Here is an 18,824-nt window from a genome sequence, read left to right on the forward strand (position 1 = left end):
CTCCCCCCCAAGTGTGCTGCGAGCCGAGACCTGAGCTGCACGGACAGTCTGCGTGTTGGCTCGGCTTTTCTCGGTGCGACTTCTCTCCTCCTCCGCCACTGGTTTGTGTCCAAGCCCCTGGCCCACTCCCTGCATCCTGCTGGGTGGCCTCCTGTGCAGCGCCTTCCTTCCTTCTTTCCTTCCTTCCTTCCTTCCTTCCTTCCTTCCTTCCTTCCTCCCTCCCTCCCTCCCTCCCTCCCTCCCTTCCTTTCTAACCCCATCCGAGCCAGCGGACTGGGTCTCTTAGGGCTGTCCCAGTCTCTGTCCTGCTTGGGGGCAGGGTGGGAGCCAAGGTGACAGGGTGCTTCTCCCCGTCCTGCCCCCTTCACCATCCCCAATGATCTGGGATCCTGGAGGGAGGAAGGAACCTCCATACTGGGGCTCCTTGAACCTGGGGCTGTAGTCCCACTCCCTGCCCAAACCCCAGCTTTGGCCCTGTGTGGCTGCCTGCCCACCTGCTTCTCGGGGGGACTGTGCTCAGAGAGGAAAAATAAATGACGAGGGGTGGCTGGGACCAAGTCACCTCCACTCTCTACCTCCCACGCAGCAAACACGCACCGTTTCTCCCCTCCTGGGCTGCCTGCCGTGTTCCGAGACATCCCCAGGTCGGAAGGCCTGGCAGGGACTCAGGGGTGCCCCTGGGGGGCGAGACTGGTGAGCTCAGAACGCAGCACAGGAAGGCAGGAGTCTTTGGACACGGAGGCCTAGTGCCTACCAGGTGAGGGGCGTGGGGCTGCAGCCAGGGATGGCTAGTTTAAGGGGTCCCCTTCTTTCATGTCTTAGGTAAGAGGCTGCTCCCTGTGTCTCCCAGAGTGCAGCCTCCAGCTCGCAGGGCTGCCCTGAGGACAGGGATTGGGAGAAGAGCAAGGACAGTGGGGACGCCTGCATGGTGCACCCCCACCTCCAAGCCCAAGAGCGCCTCCAGCCCCTCAGCTCCAGCAGGGGCCCGACTGCAATGGGCCATACCCTCCTCCACAGCTCTGTGCTACAGAACAAGCAACAAGAGTTTCCCCTGGAGAGAGGCTTGAAGGAGGCCCTCTCAGGGAGGAGCACCTGTGTGCCCCCGAGGGCATCCCTCTTGGGCGGTGTGTGGGCTACAGAGCCTGGCTGGGGCTGGAGTTGAGACAACCCCCCAGGCCCCAGCGGTCAGCATACAGGATCCAAGAACCCAAATCAACATAGGATAAGGCTCCAGAGCCCCAGGGAGGGAAGCGCAGGATCAAGAGAGCATGAGTCTACACTGAGGACGGGGAGCCCCAGAATAGAGGGTCAGGGCTAGTTTAGACACATGCTGGTCTTGGATATTGGGGCCCTATGTGCCACCTCCAAACTTGGGAAAGGGCAGTTATAGGCTTGGGAGCCCACCTGTGGATCAGCCCTGCAGTCTTCCCTGGGCCTGGCGGGAAAGGAGTGTGTCTGCAACCCTGAGGTTCCGGAAGGGAGAGCACCAATGTCAGGGCCTGGTGGACCCCACAGATGGGGGCCACAGCTGGGGGATGGTGGGAGCACCGCAGGGCACGGCAGCAGCTGTGCCTGTCAAGCCCCAGGCTCCGCCTCTCGCTGCTGACTTCTCCAGCCGAAAGGTGGCCTGGGCCGTGACTTGGGCCTCCTGCCTGCCCTCTCCGCACTGCGCCTGCTGCCCTGATGGACACTGACCCCAACTTGGGCTGCTGCCTGCCTCCAGCCCCCTCCTGGTGAAGGGTAGACTCTGGCTCGGCTCCAGCCCCTGCCCTGTGAGCGGGATCCTCTGTTTTAACCAGATGTTTACAGAATAAAGACAATTTCCAACCACGGGTACTGCTGCTGTGTGACTCCCTGAGTGTGGGCCTCTTGTAGACCTTGGATTTGGGAGGGCAGGGGTCGGGAAGAGGCTGCAAAATGACCATGGAAGTGGCGCGTGCGCGCACACACACACACACACACACACACACACACACACACACACACACCCCATACGCACACTGATTTTAAATGGGCTGAGAGCATCAAAGCATGCAGGAGGCCCAGGTTTGTTTCCTTGAGTTTCATGACCCCCCAAGTTCCACCCCAGGGCAGGGTTGAGAGTAGTCCCTAGCACTACCAGGTGTGGCCCCAAAATAAAAAAAAAAATTAAAAACATACAAAAAGAAAAGGAACAAAGAAAAGACTGGAAAGTTGGAGAGTCCAATGAGAACAAACCCTTGGTTCTGACAACAGAACCATAGTTGTGCAATCAGTGTGTGAGGGAGAGGGGGCAGGCAAGTTCCTAGGAATAGATGGAGCCGGTTGACACTTTGCTGGTGGCAGAGGTCCAGTAACTTCTGTGTACCTAAAGTGTGCACGCACACACACACCCCTATCAATTATAAACTACATACTTCTATGAAAATGGAGATTGTAGTGCATCCCTGGGAAGATGCTGTATCTATGTCTGAGAGTCATAACGCTTTCTCCTTCAAATGGGTTGGAACCTGTCAAGCCTTCCTGAAGGCAGGAGCTGGGATGAAGCTGTTATTTATTTCTCTCTAGCCCTGTGATCAAATACCCCATGGAGCAAGGCAGACCGCAATCTCAGGGACAAAGGAGTTTCCATACTATACTTTGGCTACAAATTTGATGGAAGAAACTGAGAACAGGATAAAGAAGGAAGAATTTACCAATAAGCCTCGGTTTCCTCCATCCCTATAATCAGCTACATGAGACAAGGAAGGGGAATACCCGAGACCCAGATTGAGGAAACAGGTGTCCAAGGAGTTGAAAGTACTTTCTCACTTTACAAAGGACCAAATCATGCCTTTTGGGACAAGATGGATAGAAATAGAGGTGATCACACTGTGTGAAATAAGGAAGTGAAAGATAATTACTGGAGGTTACTGGAGGGAAAGATACAAAGGTAGGAGTGGAGATCTTGTTGGGGACTTCGTGGTGTTGGGATGGTTAGAAACTTACCACCAGATGAGTGCAGTGAGTCTTAATCACATAACCTTAATCTAGTCCTGGAATTTTATAGTATGGTAAATCAAAGGATGATTTCTAATAATATGTCAAATCATACCAATGAGAAATTAATTTAAGTATTTGCTTGGGGTTGGAGGTAGCTCATAGTAGAGAGTGTGTGTGCTTTGCATGCATGAGGCTTTGGGTTCCATCCATGGCAATGCAAAATGGATTTTCTTAAGGACTCCAAATAACTGGCAAAATCAGGTTTACAACAACTGAATTGAACTCTCCTGAGGGGGGAGGAGGGTGGTGAAGTTTTCTCTAAAAGCAAGCAATCTCTGCAAGCAATTCTCATTTGCCAGCAGAGTTGAGAACCACTGACACAGGCTTTTCTGTCTGCTAAGCTCATGCAGTTTCCAGAATAACAACTGTCCCCATGGAAAACCATGGTAACCACACACTAAATTCGTCCCAGTCCAAAGTTACTAGCTGCTGAAAAGAGGGTGAGTATGAGGTTATACTGGAGATAGGTCTTTGAGATATCTGGGCAATTCTCTTCAACTGTGAGAGGGGAGAGGCTGGGTGACCCAGAGGAGAATGAATTGTACATACCTAGGGATAAGAGTGGCTTAGGGGAACTGTACCCCACTGCTCGGAACTTCCACAACTCTGCAGGAGACAGATTGCAAAAAAGGCAGCCAAGAAGAGGTGTCTGGGAGCTTAGAGAGGTCTGGAGACACTTGAGACTTGTAGACAAATCATGTCAAAGTTTGGTTCTTGTCAGGGCCACATACTGTGGATTTGGCTCAGTAGGGAGATTTGTTGGCTGTTCTAAGAACTCCACCCAACCAGTCTCAGCAGAGGACTCTGGTTTTGTGCCTTGCTTGCCACTCCTAATGGCTACAAATTCCATTCCCACTTAGGTAATGGAGGCTTACTTTTTAGGGAGCAGCCTGTGGGGACATGCCCTTTCCAGTGTGTTCTATAAACAGCCCTGGATCAGGCCTCAAAAGATGGAGACTTGAGGGCTAAGTAGCCCCTCTAGCATCTCAACTAATCATGGTCTGAAGACCAGCTCCCCCCCGCCCCCCCCCCCACCAATTTCAATTAGTCTCTGCTTCAAGTGAGAGTACCCAAAGGACCTGTGAACACTTCAGAAATGTTTGGTGACTTTTTATTTTCAGATCCCAAAGCCAGGAAAAATCTAATGATCAGTTCCATTAACGCAGAAGTCTGGGGAAAAACTAAATTGCTGGGGCTCGAGAGCTAACTCAAGGGACTAGAGTGCATATTCCTGAGTTCCACATGGCCCCCTGAGCACTGCTGGATGTTGCTCTGGTGGTACCACATCACATCCAGGATGGCCCTGATGGAGTTCAGCACTTCTGAATCAAGTATTACCAGAATTCCTGGGGCCCTAAGCATTGCATGTGAGGCCAAAGAAATCATCTATTGAGTTGGCAGGTGCTGTGAAGAAGAGAGGAAAGCATAAGGTCTACTGTTTCTGTAGGCCTGCGGGGGTGAACTCCCCTGACAGCCCTTGGCAGATTGGTAGGGGTCCTGCAATTGGTTCTGCATGCCCGGGGTGGGCTGACTGGGGCTGGAGCCACAGTCCCCTCAACTCCCTATACAGGTTAAGGAAGGACCAGGCCAGGGCCCTTTAGGAAACATTTGGGACTGGTCCCTTGCGTGAGAAGAGCCAGGTGAATCTCTCCCCACTAGATTGGCCACCTGCCCTGGGATTCCCTTCCTCATTCCCACAGCTTCAGCCTGTTGTGACCCTAAAGAGATGGGATGGGTGTGTGTGTGTGTGGGGGGGGGGGGGTGTCTACTGTGTAAGAACCCAGAGCTGGGGAAAGGACAAATAATGCTCTCCAGGCTGAGAAACATCAGGCACTGGAAGACTGCTGGGGATCAACTGCGTCGCTTGGGCCTGGTACCAGCTGAGGCTCTGAAGGGGACTATTTCAGAAAATCACGCACTGTCCATAGTTCAAGTGGGAGCCTGAGTGAAGGGGACAGATACCCCAATTCTCTTCCTCATCTGGGAGATCTCAATTGCACCATCCAGAGACTGGCACCCAGCACACACTCAATAAATGACTGTGCCAAGTGAAAGCGACTTGCTGGGGCAGGTAGGCGTCAGTCCTGCCTCTCTCCCTCCCTCCGTTTTTTCCTCCCCACTGACCTTTGGGGCTCTAGTTTCCCCCAGAACAGTCAATTATTCATGTCTGCTACAGATATCAGATTGGCCCTGGGACTTGCAGGGTGGGGCAGGAGGTGGCTTTGTTCAGGTGACCTGTGTAAACAGGGGAGCAACCTGTTGCTCGGAAGAGCCCAGGTGGGTTTTTGCTAAGTCATCCTGGGATGCTCACAGCTTCCCTGACCCCACCCGCAAGCTCCTCCTTCATCCCCACCTCTTTAATAGCCCGGGTTCTACGCTCCTGCCACTCTTGTCTGCTAGGCTTCTGCGAGGCACCATGGCTTACATTGCCAAGTCCTTCTACGACCTCAGTGCCATCAGCCTGGACGGGGAAAAGATCGATTTCAATACCTTCCGAGGCAGGGCCGTGCTCATTGAGAATGTGGCCTCTCTCTGAGGCACAACCACACGGGACTACACCCAACTCAATGAGCTGCAATGCCGCTTTCCCCGGCGCCTGGTGGTTCTCGGCTTCCCTTGCAACCAATTTGGACATCAGGTAAGTGGGGGGCCCTGGCGTTGCTCCCAGGGAGTTGAGCTGAGGTAGCTTCAGGAGGGAAGGCTTCAGCTGAGGCAGTTGGCATGTGTCAGATCCAGATGGAACCATGAAGTATGCTGTGTTAATCTAGGTCTGGATAGTGAAAGGAGGTTCATTGATTCTCACTCTGACTAAACACCAAGGCTGTGATACCAGATACTGCCTTCCATACTGTCACTGTGCTCCGTTCCACAGGGGCAGGTGTCAGGCCGGCTTGTCGGCTATCTCAGAGTCTAGCACATTAAGTATCTGTTGAATGAATGTGAAAATTGTGGTACAAACTAGGTTTGGACTGACTTAGAAGACTTCAGTGCTAGTTGGTTCTGCTGTTACCTTAGGAAGAATCAGATCTTTTTTTTTCTTTCCTGTTTTAAGTTTCTGTATCTGTACATTGGGGATAATATCCACTTGCCTCATAGGGGCATTGTACCTTCAGGGAAGAAAGGAGATAAAGTAACTTGGAGAATACAAAGTTCTATGAAAGCTTATTGTTAAGACTGAAGGATTTTACTTATTTTTTGTGGGGTCACACCTGGCACTGTTTGGGGGACTGTTCCCAGCTCTGTGCTTAGAGGTTACTCCCTGTGGTGCTCAGGAAGACTGTGTGGTACTGGAAATAAATCCCAGGCCTCCTTCTTGGAAAACATGCTTGTAGCCCTCTCTCCAGCTCTTTTATTTGATTTACTTTTAAGTCTGAAGGCAATGCTCTGGGGCTAATCTTGGCTTTGTGCTCAGGTGTCCTTCAAATAATACTCAGTAATAATGGGGCAGTAATAATGGGGCTGAGAGGGTGTTTGAACCCTGGTCTCCCACATGCAAAGTAGGAGTTCTGGCCATTGAGTGATCTCTCAGCTCCCTATTTCGTTTTTTGGTTTTTTTTTTTTTTGCTTTTGGGGTCACACCCAGCGATGCACAGGGGTTACTCCTGGCTCTGACTCAGGAATCACCCCTGGTGGTGCTCAGGGGAGCATATGGGATGCTGGGAATTGAACCCAGGTTGACCGTGTGCAAGGCAAATGCCCTACCCGCTGTGCTATTGCTCCAGCCCCCCTATTTTGTTTTACTTACTCCATTTAGCCACCCCTGGCATTGCTCAGGGCTCCTTCTAGCCCTGTGCTCAGGGACCATATGGGGTGCTGGGGATCGAACCTGAGTCAGTCACATACAAAGCATGTGCCCTACCCCTCTGTACTATTGCTCCAGCTCTATTTTGTTTGTTTTAAATCCATCAAGTGGAGCATTAGCTGAGGGAAGGCTCAGAGTTTCAATGAACACATGTCTTCCCTGCACATTGCAGGCACCACTTCATCTTTGCTTCAAGGGTCAAGTATAGCTCTTCAGCCCGCACACCTCAAATGATCTTCCAGGGATTCTTTTATTTTCACTTAAGACTTTAATAGCACAAGCAGGCAGACTGTCCTCAAGTGAACCCTCCAATTACAATCCCCTTAGTTCAGTTCAAAGAGGCTTGCAGGAAAAGATGAGATTCAAAGATATAAAAGCAAAAAGGATGAAAACCCAGGCCAGCATGCATTGACTGTTCCCTTAGTCTCACAGTTCTCCTTCTGGGTTTGGTCAAGGCAGGAAAGACAGAAAGGGCAAACCTTCAGGCTGGCTCATTGCTGGAGGAAATCCATAATCTTCCAGTCAGCAGCAAACCATTGGCACTGACATAAGAAGTCTAATACAGATCATTTTTGGGTTCAAGGTATTGCCAAGGTTGGGACTGACTATACTACTAGGCTCTAGTAGGTCAGAGGTGATAATTTTTCCCGGAGGAATATAGCTAACTCTCAGACTTGAAGGGGAGTTAAGGGATGGAAATTAAGATTTCCATGGGCTTGTCAGGGAAGGGGAACACTACATGAACACAGTACAGAATGGCAGCTGGAGAGAAAGACAGATGACAGGCTCAGTGCTAAAGCATTCATATCTGAGTATAGAGCTTATGAGGTGCAGCAAACTTGGTGTGCATCGAGATGTGAAAGGAATGATAACTACACATCCACAACTGTTAGTCTTCAAGCGCTTACTTCTTCAATTTTCCCATCGCTTGGCCTGCTCTACCTAGAGCCCTAAACTCCCTATCCTAGTTTTTTTCAACCTTTTTGCACCTATGAACCATCACCAGTCCACACCGATATACTGTGATGTAACTGATGATTTTCAACCTTTTTTTTTTTTTTGCACCCGATGACCAACATTGGTCTGTGGAGTAGCTGTTGAAAATCTGTGATGTAGTTGCTATATGAGTCAGGAAAGGTACTTTGGGCAGATCACCATGAAATTTCCATAGAACGGGTTGAAAAACAGCCCTATCCTATTTGCTTTATTCCTGTTGGTCTCTATGTAATTCCATTTGGAAGTCATCGTTGCTGAGTCTTTTGCAACTGGTGAAAACTAGACTTCCTCAGTGGGGGTGTTCTTTTGGTAAGTTTTCTTTCTACTTAAACTTTGGTTCTAAGATAATTCATGATGAAAGCAAAATGTGACAAATCTTGGTCCTCTGCTCCTCAATTTTTTCTTTTGTTTGAAGAGTTGAGAAGGGCAGGGGCAAAGGTGATATACCATTCATGAATAATTGAGACAAAAACAAGGCAGAGGAAGAGGGGAAGGTGGTGGCAAATGTGTGTGAGATTTGCAGGTGTGGGTGAAGACATGATGACAGCAGCAGGGTGGCTGTGCTTCCTTTTCCTTTCTCTCTACTGTCTGGAACTCAAGTTTCTGACTGATATCCTGAGACTGTTCAGGGTAGACAGAAGAGAGTAGCAATAGCTCAAAAAGGCTAAATCTTTCTGACTTTTAATAGCCAAGCTAGAAACTGAGAGAATAGACAGATACAACCTAGCATAGCAAAACCTATCCAACAATAAGCTGTGAAAGGGAAACTTTTTGGAGGATATTTGCTAAGCAAAGTGGGTCAGAGAGAGGACAAATACCAAATGATATCTCTGACATGTGGAGTCTAAAGACAAAAAGTGAAGGAATAAACATAGGCCAACCAAAGAAGATCCTAAGGAGATAATAGAGTGGGTAGAGTGTTGGGTAGGGTGTTTGCCTTTCACATGGCTGACCTGGGCTCAACCCCTAGCACCCTATATGGTCACATAAGTCCACTGGGAGTGATCCCTGAATGCAGAGCTTGGAGTAAGATCTGTGCATGACTGGGTATGGCCAAAAAAAAAAGGAACCTGAGAATCTGTCTATAGAACTGTAGTAAGTTTGCCTGGGTTGGCGGGTTTCGGCACAGGGGTGGTGGATGTGATGTAGTGACACTGTATTCCAAAAGGTGAGAGAGGGAGAGAATGATCTGTGAAAGGGAGTGTAGGGGGGGAGGGGGGAGAGATTTGCCTGCTGTGGACCCGTCCTCTCCCAGTTCCCTTTCCCATGTTCTTTGTCTATTTGCTCCTCCAGGAGAACTGTCAGAATGAGGAGATCCTGAACAGTCTCAAGTACGTACGCCCAGGGGGTGGATTCCAACCCACCTTTACCCTTGCCCAGAAGTGTGAGGTGAACGGTCAGAATGAGCATCCAGTCTTCGCCTACCTGAAGGACAAGCTCCCCTACCCCTACGACGACCCCTTTTCCCTCATGACCGACCCCAAGTTCATCATTTGGAGCCCTGTGCGGCGCTCTGATGTGGCCTGGAACTTTGAGAAGTTCCTTATCGGGCCAGAGGGGGAGCCCTTCCGCCGCTACAGCCGCACCTTCCAGACCATCGACATAGAGCCCGACATCAAGCGCCTCCTCAAAGTGGCCATATAGAAGAGAGCTGCTCAGCGCCCGGGTCTCTCCATCCAGCCTCTCGTGAACCTTCCTCGTTCAGCGTGCCTTCAGGAGACGTTGCTGGAGCACAGGTTGCACATCAGTCTCCTGTGCGTTAGAATGTTGCCCTTCCCGTCGGCACGTTTCCTTCCCCTTTCCCTCCAACTTTCTGATGGGTGATGCAACTCGGATTCCCAAAGCTGGGGCAAACTCTGGGCCTTCACAGAATGATGGCACCTCCCTAAATCCACGGGGTGGTGTCTGAGGCATGTGAGGGCCTGGAAACAGCCTGCTAGACAAGTCTAATAAAAGAACCAGTGCGGAAAAACAGCCAAGCTTCGCATGCCTTCTTTGCTGTCAGAAGGGAGAGGGATGCACAGACACGCAGGTGGGGTGGAGGGGCACACATGATTGGGAGAAGGAGGCTCTGATGCCCAGATGTACCAGTTCTTTCTGGAAAGCAGGTGTGTGGCCAAAGTCTGCAATGGCAGGGCAAGTTGTAAGAGCTGTGAATGGATTAATGACTTTAGGTGTCTTGTCCAGATCTGGGGAAAGGGAGTGATAAGGAAAGGTCCAGAGGAGGAGAAAGTGGCTTCTTGATAGAGTGGGCCGGGAGTTGGAGGATTCAAATTAAAAAGGTGTCATTACATTATGGAATTTGGATGTTAGATTACCTGCATCTTGAGACATTTCTGGGAAGTTCAAGGTGATACCTTTACTGATAGCAAGGACATGAGGGTGCAGCTACTGGGAACTCACAGACAGCTTTATTCTTTTCCTCATCACCTGTGAGTCACATGAGTTTGATCCTTTGCTAGGTTGACTCTCCCTTTTTTATGGTTCACATTCCACGTTAGCCCTTCTCAAACTTTCATAAATGCAAGTGCGAGACAAGCAAGTTCAGGCATGAGCAACAGGTTCCATTAGTTCTTCCATCAGGGTGGGGAGAGGAGACACAGTTTGCCACCAGCCAACCTGGGAGTTATTTCTGGGGAAACAGGCTCTGTTGATCAGCTTTGTTGGTGCCCAGGTTCTGCATTAGGACAGAGGGACTCAAGACAGAACCTGTTGTGCTCTGGAAAAAAGACTTGCCGAAAGGCCACAGCCCTGTCACTCTTTCCCCATTGCTTTATTCTGAAGCCTTCTCATTTCATCTTTGCGTCTCTGATCACTGGAGGAAACAGTTTGCTTCAGTGACGCCTTAAAGGGGCATTTCTCCAAACTGACCACAAACTGAGCCCCAAGGCTGAGGGGGAATGTGTTCCCTAGAATGTTTCTGTAATTATTTTCCATGCACTGGCATCATCTGAGAAGTGAATATAAAATAGAGGTTAAGGATACCCACTGTCTGACCTTCAATTGAAGCTTATTTCCAAAGGGTAACCTGAGCCTCAGAGCAGGAAGACCCTGGCATCCTTTTGCAGGGCCTTCTGCTAAATTAAGGCTGCCCTTGAATTGACTTCTGGAAACTCAAGCCTTTCAAGATCCCCATTTTTATTTCATTACTGTTGTTAGTGTTTTGGGGACCACACCTGGCAGTGCTCATGGTTTTTTACTAGTTCTGCACTCTATCACTCCTGGTAAGGCTTGGGGGACCATATAGGGTGGTGGGGTTCCAACCACCTGGATCAGCTGCATGCAAGGCAAGCACCCTACTTGCTGTACTATTGCTTCAGCTCCAAGATCCCCGCCTTATTTTTAAAGAATTTTTAAAAATTGAATCAATGTTACATATACCCTTACAAAGATGTTCATGATTAGGTTTCAGTAATACAGTGTTCCAACAGCCATCCTTCCACAGTGTATATTTCCCAGCACCAGTGTCCCCAGTTTCTCTGCCATCATCCCCAACCCCCACCCCTCTCTCTGTCTTTCTTTCTCTCTCTCTCTCTCTCCTCTCCCTGCTATTAAAGTCAACCGCTGGGGTGGAGATCTTGAGGGGCAGTCTGGAGGAGGGGCGTGGTGGTGCTGGAACCAAAACTAGTACCATAAAGGGCTTTCTAAACAATAACTGCAGGCAAATTACTTCTCTGAAGAAATGAATTTCAGAATTCATGTTGGGTGCTAGTATGGGCTGTTAATATCTTAATTGTGTTATAGCATGTTGCTATGTCTAATAACAAAGCAGTTATCCCGGATGTCAGCTTTGTGCCAAGGGCAGTTTTCAGGCCTGGTCCTCCAGTTGGGATTTCCCCTGAGGCTCAAGTTGAAGGAAGTAGGTTCCCAAAGGAAAGGGAATTACAGTAAAAGCGCTTCTGCAGAGACTCAGAAAGGGAAATAATGATAAGAGTCAACTCCTTAGTTGACCCTGGGGTGGGAGTGGAGGGCTAGGGTGCTATTTGCTTCAGAGGTCACTGTTCAACTTGGCACAGGTGAGAATCAGCAAGGCAAGACTAAAGGAACTTGTTCAACAAAGAAACTTTATGGGAATTAAATCTTTAGCTGTGCTGTTAAAGCAGAGGTATGAAAACTTGTTTCCTTTATTAATCTCCATTTAGATCATCAGATTAGTTTATGGTCAAGAAGGCAGATATACAGCACAATTGAATCTTTTAATCAAATTTCCCCAAGGATATGAGGAAGTAGAGAGAAATGTCATAAATAAGTTTTCCCAGAAATGTTGATATAATGTCAACGATAGCACAGCGGGTAGGGTGTCTGCCTTGCAGGCAACCAACATGGCCGACCCGAGTTTGATTCCTCCGCCCCTCTCGGAGAGCCTGGCAAGCTACCGAGAGTATTCGATATGCCAGACACAGTAACAACAAAGTCTCCAATGGAGATGTTACTGGGCCCGCTCGAGCAAATCGATGATCAACGGTAGGGCCTTTACTTTACTTTTTACTTAATGTCAATTTACAGAGGATACATACAGAATGGGCTGGAGTGATAGCACAGCAGGTAGGGCGTTTGCCTTGCATGCGGCCTACCCAGCCAAGCCGGGTTCAATTCCTTCGTCCCTCTCAGAAAGCTCAAAAAGCTACCGAGAGTATTGCGTCCTCACGCCAAAGCCTGGCAAGTTACTCGTGACGTATTCAATATGCCAAACACAGTAACAAGTCTCACAATGGAGACGTTATTGGTCTTGCTCAAGCAAATCCATGAACAACGGGAGGACAGTGCTACAATGCAGTGCTACATACAGATAACTTCTCTGATGGCTCTTAAAAACATACAGTTTAGACTAATTTTAAGAAAACAAGAGATGTAGACTAAAATGGATTATTCCATTATTATGTACCCTAACTATATCTCTTTAGTTTAAGAATCACTGAGATAAACTAACTTTCTACTAATGACCATCATAATCATTATACAAATGACCATTTATTGAAATTTACTACTCCTACTGTCCCGTTTGCTTTTATATGTATTAGGTTATTTAGTCCTCATATTAACACTACGAGAAAATCACTTTAGGGTCACTTGCAGCTGTCCTTGGGTGGGTCATGTGCTGGAGATCAATCCTAGGATCCCCACATGCAAAAAAGGCAGTCCAGCTCTTTAAGCCATCTCCTGATGCTCTGTGAGAAATTTGGGGGAGGGAAGGAGTTGGGCTATATCCATTGGGGCTTGGGAGACTTAGTGACAGGGATTATGCCAGTTTTGACCACATGCAAGGTATACTCTCTGGCCTCCCCATGAGAAAATTTTATCTCCCTTTAAAGAGGTCACTGAGTAAGACAACTGCCAAGGACAAAAGGCTAATAAATAGCAGAATTCCTGTTAAACCTAGATCAGCCTGATTCTGGGGTTCCCTCCCCCCCCCCCTTTTTTTCTTTTTGGGTCACACCCAGCAACGTTCAGGAGTTACTTCTGGCTTTGCACTCAGGAATTAATCCTGGTGCTGCTCGGGGGACCATATGGGATGCTGGGGATTGAACCCTGCCTGCAAGACAAACGTCCTATCCACTGTACTATCACTCTGACCCCATCCCTTCTCTTAAGTCTGGCACATCAGGGCTTCCTTCTCAGTTCCTGCCTGAGACGGCTGATAGTTGTCTATACATGGCATCAAACAATTCGAAAACCCTTGCAACTCCATTGTCATTTGATTTAAACACTGAGTGAAAAGGCATGATTATTATTTTTTTCAATTTAAGAAATAGAGATTAAGACAGAAAAACTGACTTGTCCAAAGTTCCACAATTATTAGATGGTAATTTTATTATTTTGTTTTTGGGGCACACCTGGTGATGCTCAGGGGTTACTTCTAGCTCTGCATTCAGGAAAACACTCCTGGTGGTGCTCCAGGGAACATAGGGGATACTTTCCATGTAGTACCACTTGTACGTAAATTTCATGACTTCATCTTTTCTAACAGCTGCATAGTATTCCATTGTGTAGATTTAACCAGTCATCTGTTATCGGACATGGGTTTTTTCCAGATTTTGGCTATTGTGAACATAGAATGTGCAATGAACATAGATATGCAGATGTCATTTCGACTATATATTTTTTGCCTCTCCGGGATATATTCCCAAGAGTGGTATTGCTGGGTCAAATGGGAGCTCAATTTCTAATTTTTTTGAGAATCGTCCATACTGTTTTCCGAAAGGTCTGAACCAGTCGGCATTCCCACCAGCAGTGAAGGAGAGTCCCTTTCTCCCAAATGGCTAAAAGGCACATGAGAAAATGCTCTACATCACTAATCATCAGAAAGGGCTTTCTTATGTTGATTTTGCTGCTGGACAGGATGGGGTATTGTTACTATCCCCAATATGGGGGGTTGGAGAGAGACGAGAGGACCAGGGCAGCAAGATGGAGCATGGAGAGACTAGCAAGGGAGACAGAGGGAGAAGAATGTGGTGGAAGAATGCAGAAGCAGGCGCACGGAGAGACGAGAGACACGCAGTTGCAGGAGAGGACAGAGAGATGAGTGGGAGAGACTGGAGGTGATGGGAACGAGAGACAGTTTGAGACTAGAATGGGGAGCTTAGTGAGATTAAAACAGGTGCATGGGGAGAATCGAATAAACGGAAACTGTCCCATGGCCTGGGCCGCCCCAGGATGGGGAGCGGCCAGAGTCCACCAAACCTGGGCAGTGAGAGGGAGAGCTGCTGGGGCTTCCCCTAGCCGCCCGGAGATTATACAAGGTCTCATTTCCTTTCTCTCCCAGCACAGTATGCCTCAGAGACTGTACAACAGAGACTGGGAATCCAGCCAAGAAACATTTCTATTGAAGAAGGGGTTGGCTCCTCAGCAGTGCTCAGGAGGGTCTAGGGGGCCATTCTGGTGGATACTTGACCTGATGATTTAATGCTTGGTCAGGCAATGCAGTGATGTTGCTAGGACCCAGCGGAGCTCTGGGACAACCAGAGATATATAAGGGACCAGTGTGATGCTGGGGATCAAGCTCGAGGCATGGTATAAGTAAGGCATGTGCTCTAGTCCTTTAAACCCTCTCTCCAGCCTAAGAAACATAGCTTGAAACTAAGCAGCCTCAAATGCCACCAAATAGCTTTGTCTTATCCACATAATAAATTGAAAGGATTTTTGATGTGCTAAAATAAACAACACATACGTCCTAGAAGTAACTATCTGGTTGTGTCCAGATGCATCATGACATTTAACTGGGAGGACCCAAGGCCATTTGAGAGACACAGGGTTAGCTAAAACAACCCAACAAACATACAGAACTTAAAAAAAATTTTTTTTTTAAATTCCTTCCCCAACTCCCTTTCCCTTCTTGTTGCTGCTGTTTGCAATGACCAAGATTTGTGCACACTCCTGACTGTGGCCCTCACATATTATTTAATTTTCCCCACACTTTTTTCTTGTAATTGAATCACTATGAGATAGTTACAAAACCTTCATGATTGAGTTTGTCATACAGTGTTTGAACACCCCTACCTTTACCAATGTACATTTCCCACCTCCAATGCCCCCAGTATCCCTCCTGCCACCCCCACTCCATCGTAGCCCCCTCCTCTATGGCAGATACTTTCCTTCTTACTCTCTACTTTGGGGCATTATGGTTTGCAATACAGATACTGAGAAGCGATCATGTTTGGTCTTTGTCTGCTTTCAGCATACATTTCCCATCCCGAGCAATTCCTCCAACCATCATTGACTTAGTGGTCCCTTCTCTATCCCAGCTGCCTTCTCCCCCAGCAATTGAGGCAGGCTTCCAACTGTGGGCCAGTCCTCCTGGCCCTTGGCTCCACTGTCCTTGGATATTAGTCTCATACTACATTATTTATATTCCACAAATTATGCTCATACAACTATAGTCATGGTGCTTATCAGAAGTTTCAGTGCTCATACACCTGGCCTGTGTGTGTGTGTGTGTGTGTGTGTGTGTGTGTGTGTGTGTGACTGAAGTTTGTGGCTTGCACACAAACTTGCCAGGGGTCACGATTAGTTAAGGCACATAGATCATGGCTGTGGTGCTCATCAAGGGCTGCATGGCAAGAGGGTTGGCGGTCACTCCTTGTGGTGCTTATGGAACCAGGCAGTGTCACGGGCTGACTTGTACCTCCAGGCTGCAAAGCATGCACATTACCCTTGCTTATGGGGGCCACACCCAACTGTGCTCTGGGCTGACTCTCTGCTCTGCACTGAGGGATCACTTCTGGTAGAGCCCAGAGAACAATATGGGATGATGTGGATTAAACCAGGTTATAGCTTGCAAGGCAAATGCCTTACTGGCTTTCTGATCGCTCCAGCCCCTCTCCATCATTTAACCACAGAATTCTCCAGCAGTCACACCGCTTTCTGCAGTGCTTATAGACTGGCTTTGTGGTGCTGGGGCCTGTAGACAGTAGAGCAAACAGGATGAACAGCAGAGTCGCATGGCTCAACTGGGGGTCCAAATTTATTACCATAAACATGTATGGCAGGTTCTCTATGTCCATTTGGGGCTGGGGTGGGGGTGGGGGGAGGCTGGGGTCACACCCAGCAATGGTTGTAGATCATGGATTCCAGTGTTTGGGAGACCATGTGGTGCTGTGGATCCAACTGGGATCACTGCTATGCATGGGAAGCCACCTTACCACACCTGGCTGTGATCAAGGTTTAATCCTGATTCTTTGTGATGCAGAATCAAACCTGGCTTGACCATGTGCAAGGCTAGTAAGTGCCTAACCTCCTGTACTTTCTCTCTGCCCCACCCCTTGCCACTGTCCCCGCCGAAGTTAGTTTCTTAAACGCTGGGTTTCAGTCTCCGTTTGTGATCAAGTAACTGAATGTGAGGGCCATGAAAAACTTGGCACCTACAAAGGATTTTTGAATGTAAATGACGTGCTTGCCCATGTTGCTTTTCTCTGGAGAAACGGCGTGACAGGCGCAACTGTCTAGGAGCCCTGCTCTAAGCCACCACACTTTTCCTCTAAGGCCCTGAACTTCAACTCCAAGATCCTAACTTAGACCTCTGAACTGTACGTGATGGAGTGAACACAGTGGCCAAGATGGTCCATGTTTCCAATCATACCTAAAGGTGATATTTTTCCTTTTGTATCTCAGGAAGGCAAAGCAAAGTCTTCTGATTTTGCTGGTTCCGTTTTATTTGACCAGAAAAATGTAATATTGGGTTCAAAAGAATCTTTCTTCTCCTTTTGTTTTTTGGTGTCGTAGTAGGAATCAAAAACTCATACAAAAGAGGCATGTGCTATATCTCTGAACCACATCCCAAGCCCCAAAGGGGTCTTTATACTTTCATATCTACAAAGAATAAAGGAAAATTATAAATATCACAAAACACAGTACAATGCCATTTTAATACTCATGAAATGAGATCTTATGTTTTAGATTTTTGTAGCACTGCACTGTAGCACTGTCCTCCCGTTGTTCATCGATTTGCTCGAGCAGGCACCAGTAACGTCTCCATTGTGAGACTTGTTACCGTTTTTGCCATATCGAATATGCCACGGGGAGCTTGCCAGGCTCTGCCATGTGGGCGGGATACTCTCGGGATACTCTTGCTGGGCTTAGAGGGACAGAAGAACCGAACCCAGGTTGGCCGCGTGCAAAGCAAACGCCCTACCCACTGTGCTATGGTTCCAGCCCATATTTGTATGTGTACATATATACTTAATAATATATATAACATTTGCTTGAGCGGGCCCAGTAACGTCTCCATTTTGAGACTTGTTGATACTGTGTTTGGCATATTGAATACGTCACGGGTAGCTTGCCAGGCTCTGCTGTGCGGGCGAGTGTAATTAAGTGTTCATATATGCACATTCATTTCAACCACACCTATACATACACGTACAGGCATACACATGTGCACACATGCAGAGATTGGTGTTAAGTGTGTGTATATGTTCACTGTGTCTGATAAGTATTTCAGAAATCCCTGATTTCTTCCAAAGCCTTTCTTCCATAGTAATAGAGTTTTTATTTATTGGCATGGGTCACCTCCCACAGGACCAAACTGTCCAGGGCTTATTTCTGGCTCTATGCTCAGGGGTGATTTGGGGCAGTACTGGGGGATCATATGTGGTGAAGAGCCTGGGCTCAGCCACATGCAAGGCAAGTGCCTTCCTTCCTCCCGTCTCTCTCCAGCCGCAGCAGTGCAGTGCCAGCCAGGCACATAGTGGAGACTACTCTCTCTCTCCAGCAGGGAGCCCCTGCCCAGGGCTTCGTTCTGGCCTGGGGGTGCAGGAGATAGCGTGGTCTTGAAGTTGCTCAGAGTCCACACAGCTCTCAGTCTCTTTGTCCTTCTCTTTCTTGCTGCCCATACACGCTGCCAGCTTAGGTGATGAGGATGTGGACCCCACTGCAGGAGCAGAGAGCTGTGAGCCACAGTATGCGGAAGTACCCTGAGGAGCAGAGCGCCCACTCCAGCTGGACTTCTGAACTTCATGTGGCTCTTTTGGTCATGAAGATTTTAGATTTTTGTACAGTCCAAAGTTACACATTCTGTACTAATGAGGAATTTCAGTAGGGCATTAAAAAAAAAAAGTCGTACTTCGAGCTCCAGATGACTAACTTAGAAACATTTGCAAATTTCAAGAAGGGACATCTTAGAGGCTATAATGGGCTTAGTGCTGCTATTTAAAGTAATGAGGCATTTTCTCTGCTTTCTGGATTCACTTTGCCAAGCAATTTCCTCAGCAGGTCAGATATAGATTTGCAGGAGTGGAAAACATTTTCAGGAATAAAATAATTGATCTCTTAGGAGCAGCTGACTTAACTTTCTGGAATAACCACCCTGGTTTAACAAGTCTATAGATTTCTGAGTGTTGTTACTCACAGAATTTTCTCCCTTTGCCAGACATACCACTGCTAGCCACCACTGAGGGGGAGTACGAACTGTGTGACCTCCAGTAAGTTCCCTAACCTCTTTGTGCCTTAGTTTCTTTGGCTCTAAAAATGAGATAATAATAGTGGTTACTTCATGAAGTGTTAAGAATTA

At 48.0% G+C, this 18,824-nt stretch overlaps 1 protein-coding gene across 1 annotated transcript; it reads left to right on the forward strand.

The window, feature by feature from the left end:
* On the forward strand, positions 1–9,793 carry GPX2 (glutathione peroxidase 2). Its single transcript, XM_056133987.1, has 3 exons — positions 1–73; positions 5,422–5,659; positions 9,113–9,793. Exons 2-3 carry the CDS (start codon positions 5,438–5,440, stop codon positions 9,461–9,463), a joined length of 573 nt encoding a protein of 190 aa, XP_055989962.1. The 5' UTR covers positions 1–73; positions 5,422–5,437; the 3' UTR covers positions 9,464–9,793.
* The last annotated feature ends 9,031 nt before the right edge of the window (positions 9,794–18,824 follow it).

This window comes from Sorex fumeus, unplaced genomic scaffold, assembly GCF_029834395.1.
Source record: "Sorex fumeus unplaced genomic scaffold, SorFum_2.1 ptg000098l, whole genome shotgun sequence".
NCBI classification, from domain to species: Eukaryota; Metazoa; Chordata; class Mammalia; order Eulipotyphla; family Soricidae; genus Sorex; species Sorex fumeus.